Source organism: Lissotriton helveticus, chromosome 6, assembly GCF_964261635.1.
Source record: "Lissotriton helveticus chromosome 6, aLisHel1.1, whole genome shotgun sequence".
Taxonomy (NCBI): Eukaryota; Metazoa; Chordata; class Amphibia; order Caudata; family Salamandridae; genus Lissotriton; species Lissotriton helveticus.
In genome coordinates, this window is record NC_136067.1 from 1,491,139,849 (window position 1) to 1,491,156,138 (window position 16,290).

The 16,290-nt window shown below is 47.5% G+C and overlaps 1 protein-coding gene across 1 annotated transcript in view; it reads right to left on the reverse strand.

The window, feature by feature from the left end:
- Window positions 1-16,290, reverse strand: part of RYR2 (ryanodine receptor 2) — a 3,071,198-nt gene that overhangs the window by 2,896,185 nt on the left and 158,723 nt on the right. The window contains exon 8 of the mRNA XM_078648003.1: window positions 5,447-5,603. Within this exon, the coding sequence (XP_078504129.1) occupies window positions 5,447-5,603 (157 nt within the window). The remainder of the gene's footprint in view (window positions 1-5,446; window positions 5,604-16,290) is intronic.

Here is a 16,290-nt window from a genome sequence, read left to right on the forward strand (position 1 = left end):
TAAGTGCTGAAAAGGAAGTGGTCACTTCAAAAATAAATCTTGCTTTTTATTTTATACATCTCATTATATGAATCTGCCAATTGAATGTAGCTTTGAAACACACGTTTGAAAGAAGCTGAAAGCACATATAAATTGGAAAATGCTAACCTTCAGTTCTTACGGATAACAGGTGAATACTTTCACTAAGAGAGCATTACAAAGTGAAACTCTTAGTTAGTTGTCAACTGATGTTGTGCAGGTCAAGTAAATGAGAAGATGAAAACCTGAACTTTACTAGTAGAATAGCCTGAACAAAACAAGTAAGTAAGATAATCTAGCTTTGACCAAAGTTATTTTTCTTCTATGAAATGAGCATCAACATTTTTTGGTCAGTCTGTAGTTGTAAGCATTTATCTGAGCATTTTTTTTTCAAAATCAGGCACTTTAGGACACAAACCAAGCAAGGTTTAAAGCAACAAAAATGTGTTCATAAAATCCTAATGCACCTCCCAATCACCTTAGTTGATGACCTCTCACATTGTCCAATAGGTAATAGGGCCAGAATAAAAACCCTAAAGATCAAATGAAGCCAAAGCTTGCTAAATACATCTGTCCACACAGGAACTAATAGCGAAGCATGATTAAGATGATGGAGCTTCCTAACATTTAAACCGATCTAAATTTGCACACAAAAAAAAGAAAAGAAGGATTTTTTTCATTTGCAAATAAACAAAGCAGATGAACAAAAACGCAAAATCTGCCTTCCAATTAAATGCAAACTCATGAATATAAATCATTAAACTTATGTGAACATGACACAAGACCTGCTTGTTCTGGCTAACAGCTCCCTGAATATGGGTTTTGTACCTAAAGACTGGACAACAATCACAGCTAAACCACCATTACATTAGCAATCTCTAAGATTAAATTATATGAGTAATTTGGGCATGATATCATTAACCCCAAATCGTGAGAAACTACTCAAGAAACCCGTTTCTTGTAAGTAATAAAATATGCGGAAGTTACTAGATTTTTTATCTCTTCCTGGTGACCTCCTGCCCCAGGTAGATACAAAAATAGTTCCACTTTTGGGTGCAATTGACTTAAGGAAGCTGGTGGATGGAAAGGGAGGAGTTGTGGCCAAACGGTCAGAACTGCTGACCGTTAAACTGTGAACCAGGTTCATATCCTGGTGTCGGCTCAGCATCCTGTAATTCTGGGCAAATCACTGAATCTTCCATGTCTGCAAAATGAGTCTGACCTTGTGTGATCTAATCTAGTGCTCATGTAATGCGCTCTAAAGCACTTGGTCTAAATCTGTGCTAAATAGAACTTTAAAAAAAAGTGGTATTGGCGTACTAGTCTTATTGGGAAACAACCTTTACAACGCAACTTTTACAACGCACTACCATTACAACAAAACTTTTACAACGCAACATCCATTACAACGCATGCAATTACAACGCAACCATTACAACGCATGACACTACAACACACACCACTACAACACATGTCATTACAACTCAGTCATTACAACGCATACCATTACAACACATAACATTACCATCCAACACTTACCCTACTGTTGCACCCCCTGGAGTTAGAATAGTAATTTTTACCCCTAAACTATCCAACACTTACCCTACTGTTGCACCCCCTGGAGTTAGAATAGTAATTTTTACCCCTACACTATCCAACACTTACCCACTGTTGCACCCCCTGGAGTTAGAATAGTAATTTTTACCCCTACACTATCCAATACTTACCAAACATGCAATGTAATGTTATGCGTTGTAATGGTATGCATTGTAAAGGTATTATGCGTTGTAATGGAATGCGTTGTAAATGTAGTTTTTAAAATTTCGTTGTAATGGCATGCATTGTATGGAATGCGTTGTAATAGATGTTGCGTTGTAAAAATGGGTTGTAAAGGTATGCGTTGTAAAAGTGAGCGTTGTAACGTCATACATCCGTCTTATTAGATCTAGATGCAGCCTTCGACACCACCCACCATGCCCTCCTTGTGTATTTGACTGATTGAGGGTGGGTTCCACAGCACTGCCTGGGCTGGTTAAAATAATTTCTGTTGTAGAAGAAACAGTTGGTCAGAGTAACGCCATTCACTCCAGGCCCTGAGAGATTGGCTGCAGTGTTCCAAAGGTATATATGAGGCTCACCTACACATTTATCATCAGCATGTAGACCCTAGAAAATGTTCCTATCTTGCAGGGGTTACTTTTATATGCACGCCAATAACACACAGCTAATGTTTGGGCTGTCATAACTTCCCCAAGTAGTCATGAAGCAGCCAAACCATCTACTCGAACTAAATGTCTTTCATTCATTCATTGGCAGATGATTTTCAATTTCCTTACATTTAATTTCACTAAAACTGAACTTCTTCTTACTAAAGCTGACACTCCAACCTCGAGTATCTATTATCTCTATCTGGCCTCAGTGATGTGCTGGCCACTTACAGCCACAACTTTATTATTCAATTTCAATCTTTCTCTGGATCCCCAGGTGTCCAGGGTATCTAGTGTGTGCTTCAAGTAGCAAATAACATGTAAGTGAGTGCTTCCCTATATTGAATCACATTAATACGTACTAGTTGTCAAAGTATTCAGATGGAGTATGTGTAATCCATCTACCTGCCCGCCCCTGTGAAAAGTTTACACAGACAATACATGGTACAGAAATCAAGCAACCCAAAGTCTTAAAGGACTTTCAGAACTGACCATATGACCAATATCCCTGGCGCAGTGCACTCACTGACTTACACTCCATAGTACAGGACTATTTAATGTCATGGTCATCACTAACAGGGTTATTTGTCAGAATCTCCCAGAATTTCTAGTAGCCAAATATTAGTGGAATAGACAACACTGTGAGCTTTATGCACATCTGTAATTGGTACTACACATTCAGAAGCATCTCCTATGCTGACCATATCTCTCCTGCCCAGTTTGGCTAAGATCGTCGAGAAGCACGTCCACTCTGTGCTTTCTTCCTTCCTTGAAGAACATGGGTTACTCCACTCTACCCAATCTGGCTTCCGCTCCAATTTGAGCACTGAGACCGCTCTTTTGGAAGTTAACGAAGCCATTAAGGAAGTTCTCGACACAGGCGGAAGAGCAATGCTGGTGTTGTTGGATCTGTCGGCGGCCTTCGACACCGTCCCGCATGATGCCCTCTTGAGAAGACTTCACGAGATCGGACTCAGAGGGACGGTGTTGAGCTGGCTGAGATCTTACCTAGCGGGTCGCCGACAAGTGGTCTGGGCCCCCCCCATACTCCGCTGAGATGCCGCCTATGGATGTCGGAGTCCCACAAGGGTCGGTGCTGAGCCCGACCCTTTTTAACATCTTCATGACTCCATTGGCGGTACTGGCGGAGTCAATGGGTGCCCAGATCATATCCTACGCTGACGACACCCAGCTCCTCTTCACCTGCAAGAAGGGCACGGAGTTCGACGGGGAGAGCTTCCGTGGTTGCCTTGGGGCTGTCTTCAACTGGTTTCAGCGAAGCAGCCTCAAGTGCAACCCTGATAAATCTGAGGTGCTCTTCTTCGGCTGTCAGGCAGATCCGCCCTGGCAGGAATGGTGGCCGGTCTGCATGTCCCCCCCTTCCTCTTCCTCTGTGGTCGCCAAAAACCTTGGGATTAAAATTGATAACACCCTTGCTTTGAAAACACAGATCACAGGTCTCACGGGTACCTGTTTTGGTCTGTTAAAAATGTTGCGTAAATTCCTTCCTTTGCTCCCTCTAGCCCATAGGAAACTGACAGTACAAGCTCTGATTTGTTCCAGGCTTGACTATTCAAATATCCTCTACCTGGGTCTGCCGGATTATCTTTTGCACAAACTCCAGGTTGTACAAAATTCTGCGGCCAGAGCCATCTTCGGCCTGCCCCGGCAAGCCAGATCATCTGAGTTGCTTTCCTCCCTGCACTGGCTTTCGATCAAGAAGCGAATTACATTCAAAGCTCTTACACTGGCCCATAAGGCACTCCATTTGGTAGGGGCTTCCTACATTCAGAAACGGCTTTCTTTCTACAAGCCCACCAGATCTCTCCGGTCGGAAAATCTTGGTCTGGCAATGGTGCCTCCCATTAAGAAGGCCAGAATTGGTGGACGTTCCTTTAAACACCTCGCCCCCAAACTTTGGAACTCTCTTCCCGTTGATCTCCGCCGCATCCCCAACCTGTTTGCTTTTAGAAAGGCCCTGAAGACTTGGCTTTTTAATCAGTAATTCTGTTATGTTTTGTTGTCCTTCTCCTTTTTTCAGTAATGGGTCAGAAAGCGCCGGGACACTCCTTGGAGTAGCCGTGCGCTATATAAGTCACCCATTAACATAACATAACATAAAAGACCTTCTCTCTGTCATGGCTAAATGCTGAGATTCTCTTTCTCTGACTTTTGCTATTGAAGCAAGACCAAGTCAAATTCAGATGTGACTGCCCCCTTCTATAATGGCACATATAGGCTCGAAACTATGGTAAGGAATGCACCCAGGGTTATTACCAGTGGTTCAAAGTAAAGCATTCATCCTTTCACTGATGCCTATTTGACTCATTGTGAGTGGTGTGGCTATGCACAGACTTGGGTACCTTGGTTGTTCTCCCAAGGGGACATAATCTGAATTGTACTGATGAACCCTCGCAGGGTTGAAACTACTCTGCAGTTACTTGTGTTCTTGTTCTATGAGGGAGAGGCCCAATAGTTTAGGGAACCCTGTCTCATGCATCACGGTTTTTCTGATGTTGATGATTCTAACCAAGGAAGACTAAAACTCACATATTCCACTCACCTCACTCTACAGAAGTCAATGACCTACCTCTGTGATTACCACAATAGCAAAGAGGTCCTGAGTTTCTATATATAACTAGTATATCATGAGAGCCAATATTTCACTGCCTAGTCAAAGTGTTTCCTTCTTCATAGTATGGTACCACCATGTTTAGGTAACCCATTTATCTGTGCTTGTTCATTCACTTATACAAATGCTGCCTCCTACTAGGTCTTGCATCTAGATGCAAAGGTGCCCAACCTCTCATAATACCTTGGGTGTTGCTATGCAGGTGCCAAAAAATGATGCCCATATTTGACATGGTTGAAACTAAAGCAATGTCGCCACCAGGGAAGAAAGGACAAGTGTAAAACAAGGCCACGCCTTGCCACAGTACGTAAAAGCAATGACAACAGATGCAATCAGATACACATCAGTGTGTTTGCACCAATGAATATGCAAGCAGGAGCCAAGAGGATCAGTCGAAGGAAGGACATCTGGTGCTTGATGACCACATGCGCCATATGGGGGCGCTCTCACACTCACGCTCTAACAGCCAGTGCAATCTCACTGTTTACTGCATATAGAAATTTATCAACATTTTCAACAAACAAAAAATGAAATGTACATTACTATTACTTGGTGGTTGCTCCCAAATCAGCAGTCGAAATTGGCCTACCTTAGATGACCGGAAGCAAAATGCTGTTGATTTCACATCTGCTTTTTCTTTGTCCATTAAGAGAAGGCTTTTGTCATCCATAAGGCTCAAGTACTTTCCTGTTGTTACGTGCCGGAGCCTAAAGGGCTGCCCCCATCTGGTATGGCTTCCACTCCACCTAAGAGTAACATGGAAAAAACATCCTTGAGAAGAGCTCTGGCTTTAGAATGCGACTCTGATTAAAATGAGGATCCGAATGAAGGTTGCCACTGAGATCCATATGGTCAGGGCACCATAGGTCCACCTCCCTTGTCTTTTCTGTTATAAACCATTACCAGACGTGTCAGACCAATTGATTCATTGGAAGCAGCATATGACTTAGAATTCCATAATAGAGTAGGTTGTCTGCCGTAAGCCAAGGAATAAAAACATGGTATGCTGGTGACATGGCAATATGGATCAGACTACTCACAATACCATATCTAGGCAGCACTGGCAATGGAGGTGGTTGCAACCAGGAATGAAAGGTCAACTCTGGTCAACACAGCTTGGTGAACCCAATGTTCACAGAGGATGGTGTGGAAGGAAGACTGCAATGGGGCAAAGTATGCTATCATCAATCTTGACTAATGTGTGGACATTTCACTGGGAATTAATCAAGGAGACCTTATTAATAATGGTTTATTAGCAGACTTTCCAAATGTGCACATGTGGGTGCAGCAACATCCGTCCATATCCAAAGTAGCAGAGAGCAAATCCATTTCCCGCCTAGGATACCTGTTCACCATCTGTAACAACATATCTAGCTTCATCAACTGCGTTGACTTTTAAACTTAGATTTATGAAAGATTTGCATCAGCGCAACTGATGCAAAGCATAAAAAATAGCTGCTTCAAGCAGGCGTTAAAAATGGGGACTTTTTTTTATTTCTGAAAGCAACTCACAAATTACCCGTGTGCTACAGTGCACAGCACACATTCAATGTGTGGGAGGGAAACGGCCACTACAACGCGGCCGTTTCCACGAATACATTAACCACGCAAGCATAACAACGCATGCGTGGTTAACATAAAAGCCTTTACCACGCATACCTTTACAACGAGGTATGTAGTAAAGGCATATGTGGTAAAGGTTCAAAATAAACAAGGGGGGCTTGGGGGGGTCTCCCCCCCAAATAAAAACCTCACCTGAAATCACGTCATATTATGCATGCAATTGTCGTCATTTAAGAGGAAACGGAACAAAAACTTCCGTTTCCTATTAACGACGTACGACGTCACCACGCAAGAATTAGAGGAAAATGTTATGCGTTAAAAAATCATTCCGTTGTAACGCATGCGTGGTAAAGGCATGCGTTGCAACGGAATACATTGTATAAACATACAACCGTGTGGGATGCTTCGGAGTTTGTCTGGGCATAGGAATTTGCACTGGAAGGGTGTGCTTCCAGTACAAATCCTATGCTAGACAGACAGAGTGTACCCACCTCAGTGCCTCTGTGTGAGACTGTGCATTGTACAAGGCAGCCATTTTATTGCACCAGTGTCAGGTATAACCCCTTCATGGCTATGTGCAGTCCCCCACCACCACCACCTACTGCACGTAATGCAGCTACTCTACCCTACAAGTAAAAAATCTGAGTCCTTGTTTTTCTGTTGATAACTTTTCTGTCCATCAAATAGAAAATTGTCATTGTACCTACACCGCAAAAATCTAATTTTATACTGTACACTCCAGTTGGACGTTTCAGGAAAGCCAATATTCCCATTCAGAGGTGCAACTAAAGCCAAATTTCGATGGCTAAGAAAAAAATTCGGGGGAGGGGGCTAGTTCTTCCAGCTATAGGCTGAGTGGAGAAGCAGGGGCTCTAAGAAGGCGTGAAATACACAACAAAGCCTCATTAACAAGCAAATGGTCTTTTAAAGACCTTTGAAGTACGATGCGGCTGTGTGTGTGCCCGGGAATCTGTCTCAGCCCAGGCTGCCACACGACGGGGTGGGGGTTGGAGCCCTTTGAGCCCAATGGGCGTTGCGCGCCTGTCCCCATCCCACAAATGTACAGCGATACAGATCAGGGTTTTGCACCCTTTAAACAAATCAATTCTGCTGTCTAGAGCACAAGCTCTCTCCTGCTAACTCCATGGGCTGTCTCATGAACATGCGTACAGGTGCACATCGGAGCTGTGCAACTGCTTCTGAACATATTAGCAATGTCTGGAGCACATTCATAGGCTTGGGCTGCTTTGGATTTCCAGTGTGTGGACATCATTGCTGTTTAACTTAGGAGGGGTGATTAAGGTCTATTTGAGTAAGGGTATGGGTCAGCGTGAGATTGTAAGAGTGTTACCGCTTCAAACAGCATATCTAGCCACACCAACAAAATTTTTAAATATTTATTTTATCGTTATTTCGTTTTGTTTCCACAAAAGGGAAAATTGATGACCTGCCTTATGCAGTCTGTTGCAAACTACTTCACATGAATATAATTAAAACTGATTTTACATGAGAAACTTCAGGGGCTACGTCAGTGGCGTAACACAGGCCCCTGCAGGCCCGCGCTGCGGGGGTCCCTCGAGCTGCAGGGGGTCCCCTCAGGACAGTACTCTGGCCTGAGAGCTCCGGATTAAGGGGCTCATTAGGATGGAGGATTTTGCGCATCCTCCGGGCCGGCGGAAGCCACCGCCGTCCCGGAGGATGCGGAAAATCCTCTGCGGACCCACCAAAGACCCACCGCCACATTAGGATGGCTGGTGGGTCCTGGTTTCAGTCTGCCGCTTTTCCGCCGCGGTTGACTTACAACCGCGGCGGAAAAGCTGTAACATGGCTGGCGGTGTCTATCAGACACCGCCAGCCATATTAGGATAGTGTAAAAGTGATGCTTTTCCACGGCGGCTTTTCCGCCGTGGAAAAGCATACGGACTTTGACTTTGGGGGCCCGTTGCAGGCCCCCTGGGTGAAGGGGGGGGTGGGGGGTGCACATGGGGGGTACCCATGGTACCCCCCTGCATTTGTATGCAGAAATCGGCAGGCACCGCGCGGTGCCTGCCGCTTTCTGCATACAAATGCAATGTATGCTTTTTTAACATTGCGGCGGGTGCAGCTTGAAGCTGCACCCGCCGCAATGTTAAAGATAGAGGATGTGACCGCCACCCTGGCGGTCACATCCTAATCTTCACGGAGGGAACGCCGCTGCCCATGCGGACGTTCCCTCCTACTCTGGGGTCGCGGACGGACTCAAGTCATTATTGGAAAGATCAGTACAAACACGCTTAGGTTTTGGCCGAAAGCCCAACCTGCTAAAATAGCCAGACCAAGGTTTGCATCAAGAACTAATGGTCCTTTGAAGCAGGCATTAACGCGGCAACATATTTTCAGTTCCCAAAAATACTTGCATTACATGCATGCTCAATTGTTTATCACTGAGCCAAAGCATGACATTCTTCTGAAATATGTCAAGGCATAGGAATTTGTACTGAAAAGGTGTACTTTCAGTACGATTCTACCCTTACAGTACACATTTCTGTGCTACACAGCAGCTCACTCACCTCTGCACCATGGTGTGAGTCTCTGCATCAAAGAAGACAATCTAATTAGAGTGCCAGCGCAGGATGTAATAGCACCAGTCCAAACTTTGTAGATATGGTTCTGCACAGTTTTTTCCCCTTGCACAATGCAGCGCTGCAAATTCTGCCACCGTGTTTTTTTGCTGTTAGTTGTCATATAGTTGAACAACATGACCAGCACAATATTGCTACCCTAGACGGTGGAAAATGGTTGCTTGTCATAGAAACTTTAAAAGAATGTGCTGCTTTTAGCTGGAAATGGAGTTGGCATATTTAAAGTACATAGCAGAACATAACACAATTACATGAAAAAAGAAACAGAACAGCACCATTAAAACACAATAAGGCACTAAACATCAGAAACGTCTATCAGGCAGGTGGTGAACTTGTTTCTTGTGTTGGCGGTCTTGTCTGAGAAGGAAAGTATGAGTTGTGTGTCAATGGCATAGGAGAGAATGTTGATGTCATGTCCGCGGATGATGGAGGCCAGAGGGATCATGTATGCATTGAAGTGGGTGGGGCTGAATCCATGAACCTTGAGGTACACCGCAGATTAGTTTGCAGGCTGCCAAGGAGTAAGGTGCCAGGATGACAACGTATGTTTTATCCATTAAGAAGGGGACGACCCTACGGAGAGCAGGTCCTTGGATGCCAACCTCAAGCCTGATGGGAGCTATCAAATGCTGCAAAGAGGTCTACGAGCATGTAGGCTAGCATGTCTTCTCTGTCAAGGATCTTGCGGATGTCGACGGTGGTGCCAATAAGTGATGTTTCTGTACTGTGGTTGGACCTGCTCTGGGCTACATTGTGTCAAGGAGCTGGTGGTTGCTGAGGTGGTCAATGAGGTGCTGGTTGATTAGTTTTTCTAAGACCTTGGCCGGGTATGGTAGGAGGGAGATGAGTCTGTAGTTGGAGAGCTTGGCTGGTTCAGCAGATGGGTTCTTAAGCAGGAGCGTGATGGTGGGATGTTTCCAGGTATCCAGGAAATGGCTGTGTTGATGGAGGGGTTGAGGATAGCTGTTAGTGCTTCACTGATTGTTGGAAGTCCTTTTGTGAAGGTGTGGTGGAAGCAAGGGTCAAATGGGATGCACTAGTGGATGGTCTTCATGGTAGAAATATTTTCGATGGTGGTGACGGTGGGCCACGAGGTCAGGTGCCACTCTTCAGCGAAGATGGGAAGTTGAGTAACCTTGGTAAAAGTGTCTGGTTGGGGGTCAAAATTGACATATAACGATGTGGTTTTATTGCAGAAGAATTCTGAGAGCTTGTTGCAAAGGTCTTGGGAGGGTGTAATGTTGCTGCAGACTGCAGGAGGTGCAATGAAATCTTTCATGAGGGTGAATATTTTGTTGCTGCTGTTTGTGCTGATATTGATGCAATGTGCAAAGGCTGTGTGCTTGGAGTTCCATATCTGCTGGTGGTAGAATCTTTATCCATGGTGCCTTGACTTGTTCTCCATTTGTCATCCAGTTGCTTGCAGTGGCGTTTTATCAGCCTGAGTTCCTCTATGTACCAGCTGGCCTAAGGTTGGGCTCTTGCAATTGGGTTGCGCTTGAAGGGAGCCAGTGTTTCGGCACAAGCAGTGATCGAGCTATTGAGGTTCTTCATGGCTTTTGTCAATTCGCTGGTGTACTTGAGCTGATGCACAGAGAGGGTGGAAGCTCAATCCTATTCTGTAATACTTTTCAAACTGCGGTGGGCATGTTCAGTGGTGGTAGGTCCGTAGTGGAGAGGGATGGGTATGCTGAAACTGATGAGGGCATGGTCTATCAAGGTCATAGTTTCTGGCTTTATGACTGTGGTGTTGCTGATTGAGGAGAAAATCAGGTCCAATAGGTGTCCAGTAGTATGGGTTGGTTCTCTAATGTGCTGGAAGGGGCAGAAGTATCAGAGGTTGTCTAGCAGGTCCATAGAGTTTGAGCCAGTGTGGTCTTCTAGGTGAAATGTGAGGTCTACTAGGAGTATGAAGGTGCTGGTGGTGATGATGAAGGGTGCAACGAAGTCTGTGAGGTCACAAGCAAAATTGTTGTGGGGTCCCAGTGGTCTGTATATGAGGATTGCGCCTAGGGTGAAGTTGTCTGTAATGCATATCTTTAACGTGAGGTGTTCCATTCAACTAGGGAGGGTGTCTGTATAGGTAGTGCAGCTGACGGTGTCTTGAAATAGTATATGACTCCGCCTTGGGGCTTTTATTCAATGTCTTGCCAGGTAATCTTGTAGCCAACATGGATGGCTATAGCAACGTACGGTGCAGAGGTTTGGTTTAGCCATGTTTTCGTGAAGAAGAACAGGTCAAGAGCATGGTTGTCCAGTAGGCCCCATATCACTCTGGTGTGTCTGGTGAGCGAATGAGTGTTGAGGAGCATACATGCTATTGTGGCATTTTTGCCAGAGTGGTTGTTGGTCTGTGTGAGCATGAGTGGACTGCTGGTTTGTGTTAGTGTGAAACTGTGGGGTTCTGTGGGTGCAGTGATGGATGGAGAGTGTGGGTGAGTGCATGAGTACTTGCAAGAGGCCCTTCATGTTGTGAGGTGCAGTGTGGCAGCAGTGTGGCACGTGGCGGATGGGGTTGAGAACACGGAGGAGCATGCCTGAGTAATGGTGGATATGGGGAGGACCAGGGTTCCTGGTGCTGGGCGCGTTCAAGGCACAGACGGGTGCAGATGGGCTTCAATAGATCCTGGGAGGTAGGAGGAGTACAGTGGGCAGTGGGCAGTGTGAAGATGGTTAATGGAAATTGATCTGTTCTTGCTGGACTTCTTTTAGAAAGCATCCCCATTCTATACCTGCAGAAGACGTAGAGCAGGTTTGTGTGCCTTCATGATACGCCTCAGTAGAGAAATAGCAGTCAGAGAAATCATAATGAATAATGCTAACCTATCTTCATTAAACCTGCTTTCTTCTAACCTTGGTTCCTTCATCTCTCCATTGCCATCCTCATCCTTAAGTTATACTTTCTCCCGTTACAGCTTACTTACTTTCTCTTTTCCCTGCCACTGAAGCTCTTCAATGTTTTCAATGCTCATTATGTCGCATCAGACCCGTCCCTGGATAGCAGCGAGTAGAAATGATAAAGAGGTGGAATTTTCAGTAATGCGCCTGCCCGAGGCCACCCGGTGGCCATCAGGAGGGCGGGCCCTTAGTCGCGGAGGGCCGCCCCGCCCCTAGACAGGGTCAGACACCCCCCCTCCGGGCAGAGTCGCCTGGTGGAGGGGGCGGCCCAGTGACGCACGTCCGGGGGGCGGCATGCAGGAAGAAGGTATATCTTCCCCCTAGGCCACTGCGGTGGTCTCTTTGCCGCCCCGGACGTCGCGTGGACTGGACACTCTTTCGGACAATCTCGTCGTGTTTAGGTGAGCGAGGCCTTGGGCCTACCCTCTCCCCCCCCTTATCGTAGCCGCCTGCTCCCTCCTTGTGAGGTGTGAGCCTGGCGAGGCGGCCCGCTAGAGTGGGCTGCTGTGGGGGGGGACGTCCGGTTTCCGTTCCGGTCTTTGTCCTCTGGTCAGTGCGGGCCCGGCCTATCTTGTCGGGCCCCGCTGTTATTGCTATACCGAGTCCCGTTTCTTGACCGAGTGGTGACTTAGTGTGAATTCTCCGGCGTTTGGGGGGAGGGTACAGTTGTCGCAAGATGGGGCCTGTATTCTCTGTGTGCACGATACATCCTTTTTCCCCCCCTTCCCCCCGTCTTGGGATTTCCAGGTGGCCATTTTGTGTTGGATTGTGGTTGTTCTAGGGGTAACTTTGTTCAAGGGCTAACTTTCTTCCAGGTTGCACGGGTGTGCGTAACGTTGTGATTCTCTCGAGGGCTGCAAGGTAGAGGGTATCAGATGCCGAAGCCGGGTGCCCCACGGAGTTCGGTCCACGCGGGCGAGGGACTGCACGGGCGCTCGTTGCTACTTTACCGCGCAGCCATTTCCTCCACGGATCCCCATTTGTCTGGCAGTCGGTCAATGCAGGCAAACACATGTTTGTATAGTCGTTCGCCCAGTTTTGTGTACCATGATGAGATATTTATTTAAAGGTCATCTCCATGCTTTATTGAAAATTATCTTGAAGTTTCATGCCTCGTCTCACATTAACAGAATGCACAGCCGAACGCTTGTCAGGGTGGCGCGGTGTGCCAGGTTGCCTGTACGGGCGTTTCTACGCATTCCTGAAATATTTTAAAGCTCGATGCTGTATGGGGGGGCGCATAGCTTGCTGGTATCCGGTCCACGGGGGCGCGGGATCCGGCGAGCGTTTGTGCGTGCACCCCTCTACCCGCCATTTGCATAGCTCATGTTTGGCGATTTGAAATGTTCCCATTTGCGCCTGAGTTCCAGTGGGGGGATGGCTTTGCTCATTTGCGCTACTGTTGCTATGTTATTGCGCGAGTTGTATTTATTGTGCAAGTGTAGGTTTTACATATGGGCCTTCGTGTCGTCTCTGCCTCATTTAATCTGTTTTGAAGGTAGGGTGTGGAGCGCGTTGCTGGGGTACCCGGTCCACGCGGGCGCGGGACCCGGTGAGCGCCTGGCGAGTCTCTCAAAGTGTTTGCTGGGGGGGGGATGAGGTGCCTGCTCGGGCAGGGGCCCGGGCCTGCGAGGGTGCGGATGCCTGGCGCATGCCCCCTCCCTCGAATCGGAAGGGCACTAATGTTGTGTGTTTTTCTCCCTTAGGAGGCGCCTTCCAGGCTGATGCCTGGCGCATGCCCCCTCCCTCGAATCGGAAGGGTACTAATTTTGTGTGTTTTTCTCCCTTAGGAGGCGCCTTCCATGCTAAATTATTGGCTTTCTTTCATTATGGGTGCGCAGTACCGGCTATTGCGGCCTCGGCGGCGTCTTGTTTAACATGCCTCCTCCTTTTTCTTGCAGAATTCGGCCCTTTCGTGCAATCGCTACCGCACCTAGGCCTTCTGGGGTGTCCGGGTTTGCATCGGTGCATCCTCCCCCCCCCCCTCCCCCTAACGCGCCCTCGATTCCTCAGTGCCAGCGCAAGGTATGTTTTCGTGTGCGTGAGCGATTAGGTGGTTAAGCAAGGGTTTTCTCGCTTTCTGCTTTGATGGTGCCGTATGCCACGGGCCCCCTTCTTCAAGTTGTACATGCACTTTGGTGCTCATTGCGTCCCGATAAGGGCATTTCACGTTCGCTACAAAGTTTATGTTTTTTGTATTGTGCGGACATTGTTGCACTGTTACACGAGCTTTCCATTGAGAAGTGCTTATTCATGCACAATTTTGCCAATGATAACGTTTCATGTCAATGCGTAATGTTTTCAGGCTTGAGCTATCCCGTGGGGGAGTTTCACGGGTCGCTTTTCTCGACCGTGTGCGCACTACATCTGCGGTCTGGCGGATGCTCATTCTAGACCAATTATGTTTACCTGTAACTGCGCTGTTACGGTCGAATTGTAAATGTTTCTAGTGGCACCACACTACTTCCTCAGGTGTCGGTAGATGCTCTTTTTTCAAACATGCTTTGCTCTTACCAATCGTTTCAGGCCCTATTCCTTGACGCGTCCTCCAGGTCGTCTCATCAAGCAGCATCGCCAAGTGACGAAGGTATGTGGTCACGCGGTCCCGACGGTAACGCGATAGATGTAGTCGGGCCCTTGCTTTTGGATGTGCCTGTTAGAATGGTGCAGGGGCAGGCCGGCAACAGTTTCATCCACAGTCACGGGTAGCCCTCGAGGCAAACAGTGGTTTATTTACAATTGTTGGGTTTAGTGTCATTGTCCTTCCTTCCTGCAGAAGACGCCTGGTAGCCCTTCGAGGCAAATTGTTGTTTTAATTGCATGTGGGCTTATTGTCTTTTGTTCTTCCTTCACGCAGAAGACGCTTTGAGCTCACTCGGTGACCCCCCCCGTTCACGGCGCACCCGAATTTCAATTCTTGCGTGGTAAGTGCGTCAGGGGACACCAGTTGCAAGCCAACGTTGGCGTGTTATGTTGCTCAACCTTATTTGTGTGGTGCATGTTGTTGAGACATGGACTCTTGTTTTCGCTACCTTTTCGCCTGGAATTATTGTCGTTATTCGATTGGGCCCTCACAGTTATTTTTATTTCAGGTAAAGAGTCATACATAGGCATGGAGAGCCAAGGGTCCCCCCCCCTGTTTTCACAGATGTCCCAGGTCGACGACTCAGGGTTAGGTCCCTCGCAGGACGCTCAGATGAAGGCGTTGATGGAGATGATCAAGGTTAATGGAGTGGCGTGGGCTAGCGAACTTTTGTCAGCCAACCCTCCCAGGGCCACAGCCCCATCCGCTCCCGAGCAGGACATTGTAGAAGAGACTCTTACCAGGTCCAAGCGGCTCAAGAAGCCAACTTGTAAAGACTTTCCAGCGGAGCCTCCACAGAAATCTAGGGCAGTTGAGCTTGTCAGGAATGTGATTGTACATGTCCCCGCCTCCCCCCCGGCGGCGATCGTGGAGCCCTCACCCATATTACCTCGCCCAGGGGGTTCCGCTGCAGACTTTGCCACCAAAGAGGACCTTGGTAAGCTCACTGATTCCCTCTCGGTTTTCATGTCTGAAGTCAGAGCTAGTTTGCTGTCCGCTTCTTCTCATATTAGTCCTCCGGCAGGTCCCTCTAGTGTGGTGCCACAAGTCTTACCCTCTGCCCCCACGGACACCTTGTTAGCCCAAGTGTGGGGTGGGCCTCCTGTCCCAGGGGTGGTAGGCATCGCAGCACTAGGGAGCGTCCTGCCTAATCCTGTGGTTGCGGTGGCTCCGGTGCCAGTCACAGCTCCGCTGGTGCCCTCAGTCTTAGCCGCGCCCCCCGCGCCTCCGGCACCCCAGGTCTTATCCGCACCCCCCGCTGCGCCTGAAGTCCCCGTTGGGGTGTCAGTCCTCACCACCCCAGCAGTTAAGATGACCATGGCACCCTTGTTATCGGGCAAGTGTTCCCTGGCTTGGCAGGTCCCTCAGGCGGCAAAAGAATGCATTTGGCGTAGGGAATTTGTGGATATATTTTCTTTCCTTATGTTGGGCGTTCACGGGTTTGATATCAGGAAAGTGAGTGCCAAGGACGAGGAAAAGAAAGTCCGCTTTCAGACTTGGCCTGAGAAGAACATTAAGAATTGGAGGCAAGCGTTCTCAATGCTAGCAGCGGTTATAACAGAGCGCTTCCCTGAGCAGGCGCAGGCTCTTTTTCAGTATGCTAGTGTGATCGCGGATGAAGCGGATTCTACAACCGGTCTGGCATGGTACAGATATGATTGTGAGTTTCGCATGAAGATGGCGGTCTGTCCAGAGTTAGAATGGGATCAGATTGAGTTGAGATTGTGGGTTCAATACATGGGTACGGGCAAACTATTGGAGGGTGTG